This window comes from Papio anubis, chromosome 10 (genome assembly GCF_008728515.1).
Source record: "Papio anubis isolate 15944 chromosome 10, Panubis1.0, whole genome shotgun sequence".
Classification (NCBI taxonomy): Eukaryota; Metazoa; Chordata; class Mammalia; order Primates; family Cercopithecidae; genus Papio; species Papio anubis.
Window position 1 is genome coordinate 79,616,205 of NC_044985.1, and position 22,788 is coordinate 79,638,992.

General features: G+C 38.3%; 1 protein-coding gene across 3 annotated transcripts in view; it reads right to left on the reverse strand.

Moving 5' to 3' along the window:
* The window catches only part of DNAH7 (dynein axonemal heavy chain 7), a 340,785-nt gene that overhangs the window by 238,639 nt on the left and 79,358 nt on the right, over positions 1-22,788 (reverse strand). For all 3 annotated transcript variants that reach the window (XR_004176604.1, XM_009182666.4, XM_031651428.1), the window contains exons 15-17: positions 20,439-20,517; positions 7,365-7,589; positions 5,069-5,215 (exon numbers count right to left, since the gene is read on the reverse strand). Coding sequence is in view for 2 of the 3 variants with exons in the window: in XM_009182666.4 (XP_009180930.4) it covers positions 5,069-5,215; positions 7,365-7,589; positions 20,439-20,517 (451 nt within the window). In the remaining variant the exon portion in view is untranslated. The remainder of the gene's footprint in view (positions 1-5,068; positions 5,216-7,364; positions 7,590-20,438; positions 20,518-22,788) is intronic.

Sequence of the window (22,788 nt, forward strand, 5' to 3'; positions counted from 1 at the left end):
GCACCACTGCACTCCAGCCTGGTCAACAGAGTGAGACTCTGTCTCAAAAAAAAGAAAAAATCATCAAGGAAAATATGACTTCTTCCTTTCCAATTTGGATGCCCTTTATTTCTTTCTCTCATCAGACTGCTGTAGCTAGAACTTCCAGCACTATGTTGACTAACAGTGGTGAAAGTGAGCATCCTTGATGTGTTCCAGATTTTAGATGAAAGGCTTTCAGTTTTTCCCTATTCAGTAAGATACTAGCTGTGGGTCTGCCTTTTATGGCTTTTATTACATTGAGGTATGTTCCTTCAATAGCCAGTTTTTTGAGGGTTTTCATCAGGAAGTGACGTTGAATTTTATTAAATGCTTTTTCAGTATCAATTGAAAAGATCATATTATTTTTGTCCTTCATTCTCTTTATATGATGCATCAAACTGATTGATATGTTTATGTTGAACCATCCTTACATCCCAGGGATAAATTCCACTTGATCATGATGAATGATGTTTTTAATGCATTGTTGAATTCAGTTTGCTAGTATTTTGTTGAGGATTTTTGCCTCAATATTCATCAGGGATATTGGCCTAAAGTTTTCTTTTTTTGACGTGTCTTTGTCTAGTTTTGGTATCAAGGTAATACTGACCTCATAGAATAGGTTTGGAAGTATTCTCTCTTCCTATATTTTTCAGAATAGTTTGAGTAGGATTGGCATTAGTTCTTTTGTAAATGTTGGCTAGAATTTAGCAGTGAAGCCATTGGGTCCTGGGCTTTCCTTTACTGGGAGACTTTTTATTATGCATTCTATCTTGTTACTTGTTGGTCTGTTCAGGTTTTTTATTGTTTCATGGTTCAATCTTGGTACTTTGTGTGTATCTAGGAATGTAAGCATTTCCTCCAGATTCTCCTATTTATTGGCATACAGTTGCTTATAGTAGCCACTATTGATCCTTAGAATTTCTACAGAATTATTTGTAATGTCTCCTCTTTCATTTCTGATTTTACTCATTTGGGTCTTCTCTCTTTACGTCTTAGGTAGTCTAGCTAAATGTTTATCAATTTTATTTTTTCAAAAACCAACTTTTCATATCATTAATCTTTATTGTTTTCTTCATTGCAATTTTTTTGTTTCTGCTCTGATGTTTATTATTTCTTTTCTCTACTGATTTTGGGTTTGGTTTACTCTTGCTTTTCTAGTTCCTTAAGGTGCATAATTAGGTTTTTTTGGTGTAGGCAGTTATATCTATAAATTTCCCCTTAGCACTGTTTTCACTAGATCCCATATGTTTTGGTATACTATGTTTCCATTATCATTTGTTTCAAGAAATTTTCAATTTCCTCTTAATTTTTTCATTGACCCCCTGGTCATTCAGGAGCACACTGCTTTATTCCTATGTGTTTGTATAGTTTCCAAAATTCTTGTTATTAATTTCTAGTTTTATTCCACTGTGGTCAGAGAAGATGCTTGATATTATTTCCTTTTAAAAAAATGTTTTAAACCTTGTTTTGTGACCTAACATATGGTCTATCCTTGAGGATTATCCATATGCTGAGAAGAATTCGCATTCTGCAGCTGTTGGATGAAATGTTCTGTAAATATTTATTATGTTCATTTGGTCTACAGCATAACTTTGATGTTTCTTTGCTAGTTTTCTGTCTGGGACATCTGTCCAGTGCCAAAAGTGAAGTGGTTAAGTCTCCAGTTATTATTGTATTGACGTCTATTTCTCTCTTTAGTTATAATATTTTTTGCTTTATATATCTGGGCACTCCAGTGCTTCTTGCATATAAATTATAATTGTCATATCCTATATCCTCTTGCTGAATTGGCCCTTGTATCATGATATAATGACTTTCTTTGTGTCTTCTCACAGTTTTTGTCTTGAAGTCTATTTTGCCTGATATAAGCATAGCTACTCCTGGTAATTTTTTGTTTCCATTGGCATGGAATATATACTTTTTTTATCCTTTTATTTTCAGTCTATGTGTGACTTTATAGGTAACAGACCATTGGGCAACAGACCATTGGGTCTTGCTTTTCCTTAAAAAAAAAAAAAAAAATCCATTCATCCATGCTATGTCTTTTGATTAGTTAGTCCATTTACATTCAATATTATTATTGATAAGTAAGGAGTTACTTCTGCCATTTTGTTTTATGTTTTCTGGTTGTTTTGTGGTCTTCTCTTCCTTTCCTTCCTTCCTGTCTTCCTTTTAGTGAAGGTGATTTTCTCTGGTGGTATGTTTTAATTTCTTGCTTTTCATTTTTTGTGTATCTGTTGTATATAGTTTTTATTTTGGATTACCATGAAGCTTGAAAATAATATCTTATAACCCATGATTTTAAACTGAAGACAACACTGATTGCATAAACAAGCAAAAAGAAAACTAATTAAAAATCTACACTTTGACTTCATCCTCCTGCCTTTTACTTTTTTTGTTTCTCTTTATATCTTTTTGTACTGTTTATATCTTGAAAAGTAGTTGTATTTATTATTTTTGATGGGCTCATAGTTTTTCTACTTAAGACATGAGTAGTTTACATACCACAATTACAGTATTATAATAGTCTATTTTTCTGTGTGCTTATCATTACCAGTGAGTTCTGTGCCTTCAGATGATTTCTTATTGCTCATCCTGTTCTTTCAGATTTGAAAACTATGTTTGGCATCTCCTGTAGGATAGGTCTGGTGTTGAGAAATCTCTCAGCTTTTGTTTGTCTGGAAAAATCTCTCTTGCTAGTTCATGTTTGAAGGATATTTTCATGAGATATACTAAGTGTTTTCTTTCAGCACTTTAAATATGTCATGCCACTATCCTGGCCTGTAAGGTTCCCACTGAAAAGCCTGCAGTCAGACATGTTGAAGCTCCATTGTGTGCTATTTGTTTCTTTTTTCTTGCTGCTTTTAGGCTCCTTTATTTTTTACCTTGGAAGTTTGATTATTAAATGCCTTGAGGTAGTCTTCTTTGGGTTAAATTTGCTTGGTGTTCTAAAACCTTGGACTTGAATATTGGTATCTTTCTCCAGGTTTGGTGTTCTATTCTACTGCAGCTAAGCTTGAACCCAAACCACAAGACAAAATCCTTCCCACCCTTCCCTCCTCTTTCCACAAGTGGAAGAGCCTCTCCTGCTGCTGCCACCACTGGCCCATGGGGAGTTCTGCCAGGCCACCACCAATGTTCACTTAAGGCTCAAGCACTCCTCAGTCAGCTTGTGGTGAATACTGCCAGGCCTGGGACTCGCCCTTCAGGGCAGTGGGCGCCCCTCTGGCCCATGGCAGGTCCAGAAATACTGTTGAAGGGCCTAAGCCTGGACTTGGGGGCCCCAAGGTCCCACTTGGTTCTCTACCCCACTATGGCTGAGATGCTACCCAAAGCCAGCACGTATCAGAGTCTCACCTAACACCCATAGCATACTACCTGGATATCACTATTAGTTATTCAGGGTCTAAGGGCTCTTTGGTCAGCAGGTGATGAATCTTGCCAGAATTGTGTCCTTCCCTTCAAGGCAACGGGTTCTCTTCCAGCCCAGGGTATGTCTACATATGTCATCTGGGAGCTAAGGCCTGAAATGGGGGCCTCACAACCCTGCATGTCGCCCTGCCCTGCTGTGGCTGAGCTAGTATCCAAGATGCAAGACAAAGCTGTCTTTTCTCTTCTCCCTACTCTCCTCAAGCAGAAGGAAGGAGTCACCTGCATTGGTGTGAGCTACACTGCTTGGGGTTGGGAGAGGCACGGCATAAGCACTTCCTCAGCCATCCTGTCTGGTGTCTAGCTTAGGTCACATGTTGCCCCAGTTCACCAGCTCTAAGCCCAGGACAGCATCAGGGCTTGCTTAAGAATTGCAGTCCTTGTAACCTAGACTGTCTTTTAAATTCACTTAGGACTCCAGAGCACTTTAGCCCACAGTGGCATGGCCTGCTGAGAAATTCAAGTTCTGATAACTGGGATTGGTGCTTCTCCTCTGACTATGTCTGGTCCAAATGCTCTCTGTGTGGGTAGGTGCCAGCTGAGGTCAGAACAGTTTTGGCTTTCTGCTGCAACAGTGCAGCACTGAGTTCAATGTAAAGTCCCCCAGTCACTATGCTGTCCCTCCCCTACATGTAGTTTCTCTCTCTGCACCACATGGGTACTACTGGGGAATGGGGAGGGGCAGCATCAGGGTTTCAAAACTGTTTTTCCTGTTTTCAATGCCTCTTTCAGTGATACAAAGTTAAAACCAGGTAATGTGATTGTTCACCTGATTTTTGGTTCTTATGACGGTGCTTTTCTGTGTGCAGATAATTGTTAAAACTTGGTTTCCTGTGGGTGATGGGGGGAGCTATCAGTGGAGGCTTCTATTCAGCCATCTTGTTCCAACTCAGTGGCCTTGGTTTAAAATAACTAGAGTTTTTGTTTTCTCCACGTGTGTTGACATATTTGTGATTATTATAAAACACTTAATTATCTGAACTGATAAGATATTAAGATCTTTCAATGTAAGAAAAATGATAGAGCATCATAGTTAATAGTATGTTTTCATTCTCCTTTTCATATAAAATACAATTAAACTCTGTAAATATCTTATATGGCAGAGGGTATGGTTCTTTCTCCTCCAGCTTCCTCTAATGAAAAAGCTGATTTCTGAAATAGTAGTATTGGGAACAAAATTGCTTGGTGAGAGAAAATAATGGACATAATTTTAAAACACGGCCACTGAATCTAAGCTATCCTCTATGAAGATGGAAGAACTAAACAGTAACCAGGTACTATAATTTGCCTGCTTCTGCTCAAAACTATGGACTCCTAACTATCATAGTAGAACTATGATGCAAATAATTAAATGATGCAAAGCAAAGGTTAAAAAGAAGATTGAGGTATAACTCCATCTTTAACACAGAAAAAAATGTATCGCTACCAATAGAAAACAGCAATACTGCTACGTCTTGAAGCATGTCTATAAAATCTATTTGTGTCATTCTATTATCCTCTAATTAAATGTGGTTAAACGGTTTTATTTGAATCTATTTCTTAAAGGTGAATAACTAAAACAAATTCAATGCTTTTAAAATTGAACTAATTCATCTTTTTAAGAATTTTTGAATTATACCTTATCTGCAGCTAAATCCAACTTTCCATTCAGTATTTGAGCCTTTTTTAGGTACCGCTGAACATCCTGAAGATCTCCAAATGAATAAAACTCTTCTGATTGTTTAGCATAACTCTCCAGTTCCTCCACAAACCGTTCACACCGTAACTAATGAAAACAATTTGTTGTTAATATTCTTAAAAGTTAAAACTCTTTGGTGTCAAAAAATTTAAACTTTGTAGGAGTTACCAGAATTATTATTATTATATTTTGTCACTGGTAAAACAAAAAAGGATGATCTGGAAAATGACTGAGATCTAAAATATGCAGAATTTTAAAATTTTTAAATTAATGGATTTAGATTCTTGTAACTCACGGATTAGAAAAAGTCAACTCTGTATTATCTATGTAAGAAGTTCTAGCTAATAAAATGACTAAAAATGTTAGACAATGGTGATCTTTAATATGCTGAAGAATTTATGCAAACAAATAATTTATCAGCATTTGAAAAATCTCTTAATAACCAAGAATGGGACTAAAAGAAAATTTCAATTTTTACCTATGCTATTTTTATAAACAACTGAAAAAACAGAATTTCCTTAATTATGCTCTGATATCATTTCAGTTAGCAATACTAAAGGAAGATATTCCAAGGTTATTTTCTTGTCCCATGGGCTCTCTTCACAAGAAACATGTAAGGTAAATAAATCCAGATTTAAACACTTAAAAACTATAGTGTTCTAATATAAGATAGGTGTGTATGTTTTAAGTAAAAAAGCCTTATTACATAATTGGAATTGGTAAGGCATTCGAAATTAAAGGGCTCTAAAAAATAGCTCAATAAAATATTCCAAAAATTTAGGTTATTCAAAAATAGATTTTCTATTTTATAGATGATCTAGGCTGATTTCTGTCCTCTTTTCTCTAGTTTCCTGGCAAACTTATTGCTTTGGCCCAGTAGGGGAGGCAAACTGAGAGGAAAAGTTCATCAACAGTATGTATAGCTTGTGATTTAAAACACAGCATAAATCATTCTAGGCCACTTAGCAATTTTCTAAGAGTCTATTATATTGAAAATTAAACATCTAATATTTACTACTCACGATGTTTTCTGTGGTTTTAAAAAAATTTGATATAGCCTTAACGTAAAACAAAAATATAAACTACAGTTTAAAATGAAGAGTTTTTTTAAGCCTATGAAATATTCTCCAAACAACATATTTTGCCAATTAACTATATTTGCTATACGTATAATAGAAAGACAGCATGGCTTGCTATTAAAGGACATCTGTACTGGCTGGCCTGAACAAGTCTCTTGATCTTTGGGAAACTTATCTTTCATCTGTAAAATGAGACTGTAAATATTAAGTCATTTACCAGGACAGTAGCTATGGAATGCTCACAGCATTTCTGTGTGTCAGTCACTGTGCTGAGCAGTGGATATAAATGGAGAAAGGTAACAACGAAACAGCCCTGCTCTCAAGGAGCTGATGGTCCCATCAGGAGGCAGACTTACAAATACTAACATAACGATCAGATAATTGTCCAATGGAGATGGGGTCAAAGTGAGAGCACAGGAGAGGAGAAGCAGCACTGAGGTCTGCTGAGAGGGCTTCTCAGAAAAATGAATAGAGTGTGCTAGACAAACAGGCACGTGTGGGGCAGGGGTGTCCTCGGAGTGATGGGGAGAATGTGGAAGAGACAAGAAGCATAGGACAGCAGACACCTAGAAGTTGACAGGGTTACTGAAAAGTCATGAGCAAGGAGTGGGGAGAAGTAGGCAAGGAAGCTGGACAGGGAAATGGGCAAATCACAAACCGTCTTATATGGAAGACCACCCCCCACCCCCCATCCCCCAGAAAAGCTGGAGTTATTGAATGTTAAAGTGACAATTCTGGGCACAATGCTTAGGAGAGTGAGCAATTATGAGGTATGAAAGCACATTTCATTAAGGGAGCTTTGATATTCAAACCATTTTTAAAAACTGAAAATAGTACTATAAACTATATAAGATAAATACTATTTTTATTAACTATCACGTATGTACAATATATTCCATTTTTTATGTTACCTTGAAAAATCAAGAAATGACTGCATATTGATCAATATACTACTGACTCCTTAATCATCCAATAAGCATTATAAAAGATCCAATGTATTACTGTCTCCCACTAACATTTACAATATGAGATTATAACATTGTAGCATGAGAAAGCTAAAAGTATGCACTCTGAAATAAAATAATTGACAATGTTACGTAAAAAGATAAAAATAAAACATTTCCAGAAAATGAAAATAAAATATCTAAGATGCCAACCTTCAGACCTTCTTGATACTGTTCTATTTTCTCTTTAATGATTTTCCTGTGTTCTTCAAAAATTTCTCCCATCCTTCCATACCACTGGAAAACACTGTTATTTAGCCTAATGTCTGCTGGAGAAAAGTTGACATACTCGATGAGGAAGGCAAGGCAGTTTTTGGAATCCACTAATCTCTGTTCTAGTTCAATCATATCAGTTACCTCCACTTTCTGAATGTAAGCCTGAGGGAAAACAAAAATTATAGGTGGCATTTTAACGAACAGCTCATGTCACAAAACAGCCTGTGGAAATACATTGCATAACTATGCACAGACTTACTAGAAGTCAACATTTTTGGTTCAAAATCAGGGACTACAGCATAGTTTCCTTCTCATCCCTCCAAAATATCTCACTAAAATGACAACAACAAAAAAAGAAAATGCTTAACAACACATGGAAAACCAGGGAGGAGGGCTGTGGGTTCACAGAAGATAGATATGAAACAGATACTGAGTGATGACTTATTCTTTCAGAATAACATTTTATGGGCACCTGCTATGGGCCTCACACTGTGCCAGGTGCTGGCAATACAGTGTGACGAAAGACAGACATGGGCTCTGCCCTCCCTGAGTTTGCAGTCTAGTTGGGGAGTCTGTTTTTACCCAAATAACCACCAGAACAAATGTAAAACTTCAAGCTTGCAACAGAGACAACTGCTGCAAAGGCACGCTGCTCAGAGCATATCATAAGGATGTGAAGTAGTGAGAGGTGGAGGGTAGTTCCCATATCTTGGAGAAGCACAAATAGAAGGAAATGAGGGAATGAAACAAGTGGAGAGGGATGCATGCGGAGGGAACATGGGCCCAGTGGCAAGAAGGAGCAGGGGTAAGGGGTTGAGGGGTCAGCAGGGCTGCAGCAGAGTGGTAGGGCAGCAGACAGATGGCTTTGTTACATTTATCCCAGGACTGAATACTCAAGGACAACCAAAATTTTTTTGTTAGTTCCAGTCCCCCGGTACCAATACTTCTGGACCCATTCAAGGTAGTAAGAGCTCCTTTGTGTTATGGAATGAAATTCTTGTTTTATGGGTATTGGGCAGGTGGGAATGTGATAACCTAAACATGGATGCACTTTCACTTCACTCTGAATGCCACTTTTTCCTCTTTCTCTGAATTGTTTTGACCCATAAAGTTTTGGTTTTTTTTTTTTCTGAGCTGGAGTCTCACTCTGTCATCCAGGCTGGAATGCAGTGGCACGATCTCGGCTGACTGCAACCTCAGCCTCCCACGTTCAAGCGATTCTCCTGCCTCAGCCTCCCAAGTAGCTGGGATTCAAGCATGGGCTAGGTTTTTGTTGTTGTTTTTCTCGTAGAGACGGGGTTTCACCATGTTGCACAGGCTGATCTCAAACTCCTAATCTCAGGTGATCCGTCCACCTCAGCCTCCCAAAATGCTTGAATTACAGGCATGAGCCACCACGGCTGACCCTTCCTTTGTATTTTTAAGAAAATATTAAAAATTGGCTGGGCATGGTGGCTCATGCCTGTAACCCATGCCTGTAAACCTAGAGGTCTAGACAGGTGGATCACCTGAGGTCAGGAGTTCAAAACATGGTGAAACCCAGGCTCTACTAAAAATACAAAAAAAATTGGCTGGGTGTGGTGACAGGTGCCAGTAATCCAGCTACTTAGGAGGCTGAGGCAGGCGAATTGCTTGAACCCAGGAGGTAGTGGTTGCACTGAGCCAAGATCACACCACTGCACTCCAGCCTGGGTGACAGAACGAGACATGTCTCAAGAAAGAAGGGAAAGGGGAAGGGGAAGGGGAAGGGAAAGGAGAAGGGGAAGGGAAAGGGAAAGGGGAAGGAGAAGAGGAAGGGAAAGAGGAAGGGAAAGGGGAAGGGGAAGGGAAAGGAGAAAGGGAAGGGAAAGGGCAAGGGCAAGGGCAAGCACAGGGAAGGGAAGGGAAAGGGAAGAAGGAAAGGGAAGAAAGGGAGAAGGAAGGAAATGATGAAGACCTAACAATGTTTTTGAAGGAGAAAGTTGCTTAGAAATTGTTAGTGGCTCACACCTGTAATCCCAGCACTTTGGGAGGCCAAGATGGGTGGATCACGAGGTCAGGAGATGGAGACCATCCTGACTAACATGGTGAAACCTCGTCTCTACTAAAAATACAAAAAACTAGCTGGGAATGGTGGCGGGCACCTGTAGTCCCAGCTACTCGGGAGGCTGAGGCAAGAGAATGGTGTGAACCCAGGAGGCGGAGCTTGCAGTGAGTGGAGACTGCGCCACTGCACTCCTACCTGGGCAACAGAGTGAGACTCCATCTCAAAAAAAAAAAAAATAGAAAGAAATTGTTCATTGATATATTATTCTAATTAGACTAAATGTTTTTATGATGTAAATCCAAACCAACAGGATGCAAACCATGGTGGTTTCCACAAGTAACAAAATGTCTAACTGAAAATACATTTTTGATAATTTAATCAGCTTTCTATGTAGTCAAATGACTGGATTTTTATTTCCCCTTACCAATACCAAAGGACTGATTTCTGTACTGAATAAATTCACCTGCTGTTTTGCCCTTGTGGAAATAATCTTTTTTAAACATAGAAATATTTGAAATATCAGGCAATGTTATGTATAGTAGAAATTCACAATAAATAACCCCCAAATTCCTAAATATTTCCAGTAATGGCTAGGAGGATAAATAAATGACACTCTCCATATTCAATATTCATTTTTCCAAAGGAATTTTCCTTTAATGAACAGGAATTTACAACTTAACTCTCCAACTACATTTATAATCATCCATAATCAAAGAATCACTTGCTGTTCAACAAAAATTAATATAAAATATAAAAATGTTCTAAAAAGAATATAGGCATGTGTGTATATTTTACACACATACACACACCGTCACATATGAAGGATCTCAATCCAAGTACAAACACTTTTAAAAGGACAGAACTCCCTTAGAGACTGATATGTAAACATTGGTTGTAATGATTTTAACAAATTTTCATTTAAGTGAATTTTTTTTTTTTTTTTTTTTTTTTAGACGGAGTCTCGCTCTGTCGCCCAGGCTGGAGTGCAGTGGCCGGATCTCAGCTCACTGCAAGCTCCGCCTCGCGGGTTTACGCCATTCTCCTGCCTCAGCCTCCCGAGTAGCTGGGACCACAGACGCCCGCCACCTCGCCTGGCTAGTTTTTTGTATTTTTTAGTAGAGACAGGGTTTCACCGTGTTAGCCAGGATGGTCTTGATCTCCTGACTTCGTGATCCGCCCGTCTCGGCCTCCCAAAGTGCTGGGATTACAGGCTTGAGCCACCGCGCCCGGCCTTAAGTGAATAATTTAAAAAAATACATATGTAATCACTTTAACTCTTTTTTATAATTTCCTGTGTATGGAAAGTTTTGAATGATTTTTACGTTTTGCTGGGCGCACTTAAATATTTTAAAATTAGGATCGAGGCAGAGAAAGATGGCTGAATAGAAGCTTCCACTGATCGTTCTCCCCATAGAAATACCAACTTTAACAACTATCTAAACCCAAAAGCACCTTCATGAAAACCAAACATCAAGTGAATGATCAGAGTACCTGGTATAACTTTGTATCACTGAAAGAGGCACTGAAGAGGGTGGGAAAGATAGTCTTGAATTGTGGATGCCATCCCTGTCCCAGCCCCCGCATCAGCTTTGAGGCACCGAGAATCTGTGTTCTCAGGGAGCGAGAGTGGGACTTTGTGTTGGAACTCGGTGCTGCCAACATGGGCAGACCTCAGCCAATGTCCATGGAGGGACCACTTAGACCAGCCCTAGCCAGAAGGAAATCACCCATTCCAGACATTACAACCAGAGTTTTGGCAAATCTTGCTGCCATGGGCTAGTGCTCTGAGGCCCTAAACAACTTGAAAGGCAGTCTAGACCACAAGAACTGCAACTCCTAGGCAAGTTTTAGTGCTGTGTGGGGTCAGAGCCAGTGCGCTTGGGGAGCACATGACCTAGTGATATAACAGCCACAGCAGCTCAAGAAGTGGTTGCGCCATCCCTCCCCCAACCCCAGGCAGCACAGCTCACGGCTCCAAAGAAGATCCCTTCATTCCACTTGAGGAGAGGAGAGAAAAGAGTAAAGAGGACATTGCAACTTGGGTACCAGCTCAGTCACAGTAGGATAAGGCACTGGGTAGAGTCATGAGGCCCCCATCCCAGGCCCTAGCTCCTGGAAGACACTTCTAGACACACATGGGCCAGAAGAAAACCCACTGGCTTGAAGGGAGGGATGTAGTCCTGGCAGAATTCATCACCTGCTGACTAAAGAGCCCTTGGGCACTGAATAATCAGGAGCAGTAGCCAGTTAGGAAACACCCTGGGCCTTGGAAGAGACTCTGAGATGTCCTGGCTTCAGGTGTGATCTGGCATATTCACAACTGTAGTGGCTACCAGGAGAGACTCCTTCTGCTTAAGAAAAGCAGAGGGAAGAGTAAAGAGGACTCTGTCTTGCAGTTTAAATACCTTGGCCTTGCAGTTCGGCCACAGTGTGGTAGAGTATGAAGTGGGATCTTGGAGTCCCCAATTCCAGGCCTTGGCTGTTAGAAGGAATTTCTGGACCTATCTTCGGCCAGAGGGGAGCCCTATTTTGTGAAAGTGGGTCCTAGGTTTAGCAACATGCACCGCAACCTGACTCAAGAGCCCTTGGGCCTTAAGTGAACATTGGCTATGGCCTGGCAATACTCCCCAAGGACCTGTGGTGGTGGACATAAGAGTCTCCTCTACTTACCAAAAGGGGAGGGAAGAGTGGGAAGGACTTCGTCTCGTGGTCTGATGCCAGTTCAGCTGCAATAGAGTACCACATAGATTCCTAAGGTTTCCCACTCCAGGCCCTGGCTCCCAGGCAGCATCTCAGGGACACTCGGGGCTGGGGCCACTCACTGACCTGAAGGGAAGAACACATGCCTGGATGGCTTTACCATCTGCTAATTGTAGAGCCCTAGTGCCTTGAATGAACACAGGCAGTAGCAAGGCAGAGGTTACCATGGGCCTTAAATGAGAACCAGTGTTGTGCTGGCTTCAGTTCTGATCAAGCACAGTCCCAGTGGTGATGGTCACAAGGGCGTTTGTGTCACCCCTCCCCCAGTTCCAGGCAGGTTAGCAGACACACACATACCCCCCGCCACCCGCCACACACACACACACACACACACACACAGAGAGAGAGAGAAAGAGAGAGAGAGAGAGAGAGACTGACTCTCTAATTATTTGACAGAAATTAAGAGAATAAGCGTCTCTGCCTGGTAATCAATACAAGTCTTCCAGATTTTATCCAAGACCACCAAGGCAGTACCTCTACAAGGCAATGAGATCCACAGTGTCACTGGGCTTGAGGTATCCCTTAATGCAGATACAAAAGAAGTGACCACAAACTTAGATCACAACATTCAAGTCCCTTCAAATACCTGGAAAGTCTTCTCAAGAAGGATGGGTACAAACAAGGCCAGAATGCTAAGAGTACAATTCCTAACTCTTCAATGCCCAGATACCAATGGACATCCACAAGCATCAAGACCGTCCAAGAAAACATAACCTCATCAAACAACCTAAATAAGGCACCAAAGAGATAAACCCAAAGAGATAGAGATATGTGACATTTCAGACAGGCAATTCAAAATACCTGTTTTCAGGAAACTTTGAAATTCAAGATAACTCCGAGAAGGAATTCAGAATCTCATCATATAAATTTAACAAGGAATCTGAAATAATTAAAAATAAGAAGAAATTCTGGGGTTGAAAATGCAATTGACATACCGAAGAATGCATCAGACTCTTAACAGCAGAGTTGATCAAACAGAAGAAAGAATTAGTGAGCCTGAAGATAGGCTATCTAAAAATACACAGAGGAGACAAAAGAAAAAAGGATAAAAAAAGAATGAAGTCACCTATAGGATCTGGAAAATAGCCTCAAAAGGGCAAATCTAAGAGTTATTGACCTTAAAGAAGAGGTAGAGAGAGCAATATAGGTAAAAGCGTATTCAAAAGGATAATAACAGAAAAGTTTCCAAACCTAGAGAAAAATATGAATATTTCTGAACAAGAAGGTTACAGAACACCACGCAGATTTGACCCAATAAAGACTACCTCAAAGCATTTAAAAACCAAACTCCCAAAGGTCAAAAATAAAGGATCCTAAAAACAGCAAGAGAAAATAACCCACAATGGAGCTCCAACACGTCTGACTGCAGACTTTTCAGTGAGAACCTTACCAGCCAGCAAAGAGTGGCATGACATGTTTAAAGTGCTGAAGGAAAAAGAACTTGTACCCTACAATAGTAAATCTGGTGAAAATATCCTTCAAACATGAAGGGGAAAGAAGAACTTTCCCAGACAAACAAAAGCTGAGGGATTTCATCAACACCAGACCTGTCCTACAGGGAATATTAAAAGGAGTTCTTCAATCTGAAAGCAAAGGACAATAATGGACAATAATAAATCATCTGAAGGTACAAAACTCATCAATTGTGGTAAATAAACAGAAAAACACAGACTATTATAACACTGTAATTGTGGCATGTAAACTCCCTCTGTCTGTCTCTCTCTCTCTCTATATATATATATATGTATATATATATATGTTAAGTAGAAAGACAGAAAGATGAACTGGTAAAAAATAACTGCAACAACTTTTCCAGACAGATAGTACAATAAGATATAAGCAGAAACAACAAAATGTTAAAAAGCAGGGGGCTACAGTCAAAACATAGATTTTTAAATTAATTTTCTTTTTGCTTGCTTATTTGTTTATGCAATCAGTGTTGTCAACAATTTAAAATAATAAATTATAAGATATTATTTGCAAACTTTATGGTAACCTCAAATCAAAAAACATACAACAGACATGCGGAAAATGAAAAGCAGGAAGCTAAAACATACCACCAGAGAAAATCACCCTCACTAAAAGGAAGACAGAAAGGAGAAAAAGAAGGAAGAGAAGACTGCAAAACAACCAGAAAACAAATGACAAAATGGCAGGAGTCTATCCTTACTTATCAATCAAAATTATCAGTAACAACAATAACATCAAATGTAAATGGACTAAACTCTCCAATCAAAAGACAGAGCCTTGCTGAAGGGATAATAAAACAAGACCCAGTGATCTTTCACCTACAAGAAACACACTTCACCTACAAAGACACACATAGCCTGGCAATAAAGAGATGGAAAAAAATATTCCATGCGAATGAAAACCAAAAGAGACCCGGAATAGCTACACTTATATCAGAAAAAGTAGATTTCAAGATAAAAGCTATTAAAAGAGACAAAGAAGGTCATTGTATAATGACACAGGGGCCAATTCAGCCAGAGGATATAACAATTGAAGATATATATGCACCCAACACTGGAGCACCAGGTATATTAAGCAAATATGATTAGGGCTAAAGAGAGACATAAACCTCAATACAATAATAACTGGAGACTTAAATACCCCATTTCAACATTCATACAAAGCATGTCATACAAAAAAAAAACCGTGTGCCATATGTCATACAAAAAAAGATCATTCATACAAAAAAATTAACAAAGAATCATCGATTTAATCTGCACCATAGACCAAATGGACCTAACAGATATTTACAGAACATTTCATCCAATGGCTGCAGAATATACATCCTTCTCTGCAGCTTATGGATCATTCTCAAGGATAGGCCATATATTAGATGCCAAAACAAATCTTAAAACATTCAAAAAATTGAAATAATATCAAGCATAGTCTCTGACCACAATGGAATAAAACAAGAAATCAATAACAAGAGGAATTTTGGAAACTACACAAACAGATGGAAATTAAACAATATGCTCCTGAATGATTAGTGAGTCAATGAAGAAATTAGGAAGGAAACTGAAAAAATTTCTTGGAGGAAATGATAATGGAAATACAACATAACAAAACCTATGGGATACAGCAAAAGTATCACAAAGAGGGAATTTTATAGCTACAAGTGGCTAAATTAAAAAGTAGAAAAACTTCAAATAACCCACTGATTTAAATAATTCTAAAAGCAAGCACAAATCAAACCCAAAATTAGTATAAGAAAATAATAAACATCAGAGCAGAAATAAATGAAATTGAAATAAAGAATACCAAAAAAATGAATTGAAAAGTTGGTTTTATGAAAAGCTAAACAACACTGACATACTTTTAGCCAGACGAAGAAAAAAAGAGAGAAGACTCAAATAAATAAAATCAGAGATGAAAAAGAAGACATGACAATCAAAACCACAGAAATTCAAAGGATCATTAGAGGCTACTACAGACAACTACATGCCAATAAATTGGAAAACCTAGAAGAAATGGACAAATTCCCAGACACATACAAACTACCGAGATTGAACCACAAAGAAATACAAAAGCTGAACAGACCAACAGATAACAAAATCAAGTAAAAAGATCAAATCCATAATAAAAAGTGTCCCAACAAGGAAAAGCCCAAGACCTGATGCCTTCACTGCTGAATTCTACCAAACCTTCCTACTCAAACTAGCCAAAAAAAAAAAAAAAAAAAAAAACTAGAGGAGAGGTGCTATGGCTTGGCTGTCTCCTTACCCAAATCTCATCTTGAATTGTAGTTCCCATAATCGCCATGCATCATGGGAGGGACCCAGTGGGAGGTAATTGAATTACGGGGGCAGTTATCCTCAGGCTGTTCTGGTGATGAGTGAGTTCTCTCTCAAGAGATCTGATGGTTTTATAAGGGGCTTTTCCACCGTGCTTCATTCATTCTTTGCCTTCTTGCTGCCATGTTTGCTTTCCCTTCTGCCATGATTGTAAGTTTTCTGAGGCCTCCCCAGCCTTGCAGAACTGTGAGTCAATTAAACCTCTTTCCTTTATAAATCACCCAGTCTCAGTTATTTCTTCATATCAGCATGAGAACTAATGCAAAGAGGAAATACTTTCAAGCTAATTCTATGAGGCCAGTATTACTCTGACACCAAAACTAGACAAAGATACATCAAAAAAAGAGAAAACTTTAAGATAATATCTCTGATGAATATTGATGCAAAAGTCCTTGACAAAATACTAGCAAACTGAATTCAACCACACATTAAAAAGGCCATTCACCACGACCAGGTGGGATTTATCCCAGGGATGCAAGGATGATCCAACATATGCAAATTAATGTGATACATCATATCAACAGAATGAAAGATAGATTTCATATGACCATTTTGATTGATGCTAAAAAAGCATTTTATAAAATTCAGCATTGCTTTATGATAAAAACCCTCAAAAATTGTGCACAGGAGGACACAATAAAAATCACAGGACAGACTCACAGCCAGTATCATACTGAATGGGGAAAAACTGATAGCCTTTCCTCTAAAATTTGGAACACAACAAGTATGCCAATTTTCACCACTGTGATTCAACACAGTACTGGAAATTCTAGCTAGAGCAATCAGATAAGAGAAAGAAGTAAAAGTCATCCAAATTAGAAAGAAAGAAGTCAAAGTATCCTTGTTTGCAGATAATATATTATATTTGAAAAATCCTACAGACTCCACCAAGAAACTATTAGAACTGATAAATTCGGTAAAGTTGCAGGATACAAAATTACATACAGAAATCAGTAGCATTTACATTTATGTATGCCAAAGGTGGGACAATCTGAAAGAGAAATCAAGAAAGTAATCCCATTTACAATAGCCACAAATAAAATTAAATACCCAGGATTAACCAAAGAAGTGAAAGATCTCTATAGTGAAAATTAAAACACAATGATGAAAGAAATTAAAGACGACACCAAAACCAGAAAGATACTCCATGTTCATAAATTAGAAGACTACAATATTGTTAAAATGTCCATACTACCCCCAAAGCAATGTCAATGTCAATAACATTCCTCAGAAATAGAAAAAAAAAATCTTAAAATTTATATGAAACCACAAAAAACTCAGAATAGCCAAAGCTTTCCAGAGCAAAAAGAACAAAACTGGAGGAATCACATTACCTGATTAGAAATTACACTACAGAGTTATAGTAACCAAAATAGCATGGTACTGGCAGAAAAACAGACACACGGACTATTGGAAGAGAATGGAGAATACAGAAACAAATTCATAAATCTACAGTGAACTCATTTTCGAGAAAACTGCCAAGAACATACCTTGGGACAAGGACAGTCTCTTCAATAAATGGTACTGAGCAAACTGGATATTAATATGCAGAAGAATGAAACTAGACCTCTGTATCTCAGCGTATACAAAAATCAAATCAAAATGGATTAAAGACTTAAATCTAAGACCTCAAACTATGAAACTGCTGCAAGGAAACATTGGAGAAACTTTCCAGGAACTTGGACTGGGCAAATATTTCTTGAGTAATATCCCACAAGCACAGGCAAACAAAGCAAAATTGGACAAATGGGATCACATCCAGTTAAAAAGCTTCTGCATGGCAAAGGAAACAATCAACAACATGAGGAGACAACCCAGAGCATGGAAGAAAATATTTGCAAACTACCCATCTGATGAGGGATTAACAACCGGAACTATACTATTGCAGCACTATTCAAGGAGCTCAAACAACTCTATAGAAAAATCTCTACTAATCTGATGAAAAAGTTGGCAAATTATCTGAATAGATATTTTTCAAAAGAAGACATACAAATGGCAAACAGGCATATGGAAAGCTGCTCAACATCACTGATCATCAGAGAAATGCAAATCAAAACTACGATGACATATCATTTCACTCCAGTTAAAATGGCTTTTATCCAAAAGACAGGCAATAACAAAGGCTGCTGAGAATGCAGAGAAAAGGGAACCCTCTTACATTGGTGGTGGGAATGTAAATTACTACAACCACTATGGAGAACAGTTTGGAGGTTTCCTGAAGAACTAAAACTAAAGCTACCATATGATCCAGCAATCCCACTGCTGGTATATACCCCAACAAAGGGAAATCAGTATATTGAAGAGATATCTGAACTCCCATGTTTCTTGCAGCGCTATTCACAATACCCAAGATTTGGAAGCAGTGTAAGTGTCCATCAACAGATGAATAGAAAAAGAAAATGTGGTACACAATGCAGTACTATTCAGTTACAAAAAAGAATGAGATTCTGTCATTAGCAATAACATGGATGGAACTGAAGGTTATTATGTGAAATAAGCCAGGCACAGAAAGACAAACGTTGCATGTTCTCACTTATTTGTGATAGCTAAAAATTAGAACAATTGAACTAATGGAGGTAGAGAATAGAAGGATGGCTACCAGAGTCTATAAGGGTAGTGGGTGGATGTGGGGGATGTGGTGATGGTTAGTGGGTACAAAAATATATTAATATTTTGAAAGAATGAAAAAGATCTAGTATTTGACAGCAGAACAGGATGACTATAGTCAATAATTTAATTGTACATTTTGAAATAGCTAAAAGTATATAATTGGATTGCTTGAAACACAAAGGATAGATGCTTGAGGTGCCAGATACTCCATTTACCCTGATGTGACTATTACGCATTGTAAGCCTACATCAAAATATCTCATATTCCCCATAAATATATACACCTACTATGTACCCATGAAAATTAAAAATAAAACAAATTTTAAAAGGAATTTTTGAATAATAGAAAATGAAAAAATACCACAAAAACTTAATGTTATAAGCATGAAAAGTAAACAAGATGAAATGGCCATTAGCTAGTTGTTTAACATTATTTTATTTGCCATTAGGTGGTCTTCTGTATTAATCCATTTTGTGTTGCTATGAAGGAATGCCTGAGGCTGGGTACATTTATAAAGAAAATAAGATTTTTGGCTGACAGTTCTGCTGCCTGTACAAGAAGCATGGTGCCAGCATCTGCTTCTGGTCAGGGCCTCAGGAAGCTTTTACTCATGGTAGAAGGCAAAGGGTAATGTGACACATGGCAAAAGGGGGAGCAGGAGAAAGGAGGGGGTGCCAGCCTCTTTTTAATAATCAGATCTCAAGAAAACTAATCTAGCAAGAAGTCACTCATTACCATCAAGAAGGCACCAAGCTGTTCGTGAGGGATCCACCAAAAACCTCCTATTAGGCCCCACCTCCAATACTGGGGATCATGTTTCAACATAAGATGTGGAGGGGACAAGCATTCAAACCATATCAACTTCAAACATAGAAGTAACATAAGAAATGATGAAAGTGAGACTTACCTAATATTTTCAGTGTCACAAATTCTATGCACAAAATATACTTTAACAAACTACCACAGAAAAGCTTAATATAAACAAAATACAGCTTTTATAAAAAATAAAATGTCACTTAAGGCTTAAATATTTGTTAAAATAAATGAAAAGTGATTACACAGCTCAGGCTGCCCAGGACAGTCCTGGTTTGTGCCTGTTAGCATGGCAATAATTGTTGTGTGTTCTCAAAAATAACCTGATAGATAATTGCATTAATTGTTCCAATACTTCACTTCTCCAGTGTCAATGCCCTGTAGAGTCCTCTCAATCAGACTTGTTTTGGTCAATGAGATGTTAGCTAATGTGACACAAGCAGAGTCTTGAAAAGCACTTGTACAATTGAATTTGCTTGTATGTCTGTACCATGACATGAGAACACACCCAGATGAGCCTGCTCTGGCTTGAGGGACAAGTAGAGCCAAGTCAACCTGCTGAAGGATAGTAGACTGGTCAACCCAACTGAGTGAGTGACCCTACAGGGTGACCCCATGGAGACCAGAAGAACCAAGCAGGAGCATCTAGCCTAAATTACCAAACTGCAAACTCATGAGCTAAGTATTTTGAAAGTCATTATTACTTTTTATTTATTTTATTATTATTATTATTTTTTGAGACAGAGTCTTGCTGTGTTGCCAGGCTGGAGTGCAGTAGCACAATCTCGACTCACTGCAACCTCTGCCTCCCAGGTTCAAGCAATTCTCCTGCCTCAGCCTCCCGAGTAGCTGGGACTATAGGCACACCCCAGCATGCCCAGCTAATTGAAAGTCATTATTATTTTTAATCTGTCTTAACTTTTGGAGTGATTTATTACTCTACATTATTGTGTCAATAATTAATTGATACACACACAATTATGGAGAAGCTATAAAAAATACCTTCATTTCCATTAATTCTGCTGTATTTGGAGGAGTGCTAAGAGCTTTTTCAGCTATCCTCTCAAATTCATCGCATAATCTGAAACACCAAGCAAAACCAATCTTACATATTTATGGTTAAATGTAATTCCAAAATATATTCCTGTATACTGTTTAAACATTCCATTGCATGAAAAATAAAAACTATAACTTAGCTATATGACATCTAATAATTAAAAGCAAATTTGCATACATTTACTTATCCAGTGCACATTTAATGATCTATTACATTTTCAACTATAATATTGTGACAGTGATACATAAATGAATCAGATAGCATAATGGCCCTCAAGCAACTCACAATACAGTAAGGGAGATAGGACTGTGAACAATCATTTCCAACCTGAGCTTTAAGGGCTCTAATGGAGATTTAGTTGAGATGGCACAAAGAAAGCAGTACAAAGGAAAGGAATGATTAACTATACTTAGAGGGATTGTTTAAAATAGGCCTGTGTGCTCAGAAACTTCCAGTAATATGCAAATATTTCCTACTGATTTGGGTTGCTGCCAATATAAATCATGAACTTATTTTGGCATAGAGAAAAAAAAGTAGCAAGAGCTAAGGGAGTTCAAATGAAATAAGCAGAACAATTCTTCAGTAAGATTGGCTGAAAGGTGAAGAAGACAGGAACAGCATGGGATAATGGGTTACAGTCTGGGGCTGGGACATGAAAGAGGGCCTCCAACACGTTTGTAACCTTCAGAGAGAAAATCAACAGGTAAGAAGAGGTTCAAAATAAGGAATATAGAAGAGATGACTGAAGGAGCCAGGTTCAGAGGCTTTGAAAGCAATGGCGCTGAGCTCCTAGGCAGAGAGAAAAACTGAACGGTGCGACAGACTCCTGCCCTCTGAGTATGTGGGAGACAGGCTTTCTGGAGAGGTGAGTCAAACCATGCAGGGGCAAGAATTAGAAGGCATTCATGTCTAATGGCTCCTTTAATAGTCCTGATATGTCCTCTGTCCATCCTAGGGAGTCTGGTGAGAGGCAAGAGGCATAATTAGGAGACAATGGGAAAAAGTAGAACTGGCACAAGCTCCGAGAGCATTAAGAGGCAGGGGAAGTAGCTATGAAATTAAAATAAATATTTCACCCAGCATGAACAGCAATAATGAGAAGACACTTTCACTATTCTTCCAGTTCTTTTAGAGGAAATGGTGCTTTAAGCTGAAAATATGATCTGGTTCCTAGATAAGGTACTCAAGTCCTAGTCCTCTTTCACACGGTGCCTTTATCCCCAGCCTTGCCTTTCACCTCTCTTCCCTCACGCTATGAAATCAATGCAAACCACTCCTAGTTCTTGGAATATACCCTGCCATTTTCACACCTCACTACCCTCTACATATTGTCTTCTTTTCCTGGAATTCTTTCACCCACACTGTACACCTGATGGACTCCCACTCATCCTTCAAAATAAAATTCACACGTCAGTTCCTCTTTGCAGCCTTCCCTGATTCTCCCCCTCCCCCAAACTCCATCTTGGGAGGAAATTAATTCTGTCCTCTCTGTTCTACCTTGTGGCTCATGACAGTATTTACTGCATGGTACTGTAATTTACTGGTTTGTATGTCTATTTCTCCATCTACATTGTAACTTCCTTCAGCAGTTTTATTCACGTTTAGAGCCTTAGAGCCTAAGTGGCTAATCTTGTGCCTAACACAAGATAGGTAAATAAAACTTCCTTCAGGCTTCTTATACAGCTTGAAAGAAATATTTTTAATGATCTATTTTTTTCTCTGATACCATAATCATAAAATATATCCTGATTATTTGGAGTTTTTCACCCATGTAACTGATGCCAGTCGAGAGATTCCCAGAGCAACATTACACTTTTCTGCTTCTTGTCTTAAAGAAACAGCTATTCTGCTTTATACACTAGTATTCTGTGAGTTTTCTTCACATGGGTCAGTTTTCCCAAAAATCCCTAGGTTAGTCAGCAAATGAATTTCCAGATAAAAGAAAAAGTTACCATGGCCCTCAAGAGTAATTATAGGAAGATGAAGTTTCAAATGTGATGGTCCCTTAGGACCCATAACAACTACTATGTAAATTACTTTGAAACCCACTTTGCATATTGATTACACAAATACAAAACTCTGAAGTTAGATAATGTCCACTTCACTTGTGCAAAAGAAATACCAATACATTTTAATACCACCTTAACTCAGACAATTGGGAAGGCATATTTGTGGTGAAAAAAATACTACTACTAATAATTACATTACATCACAAAGTGACACTTAAAACCAAGTAGAAATAAGTTTAGCATAATCATTTCTTTTGGATCATTTATGACATTGCTCTAATCCATT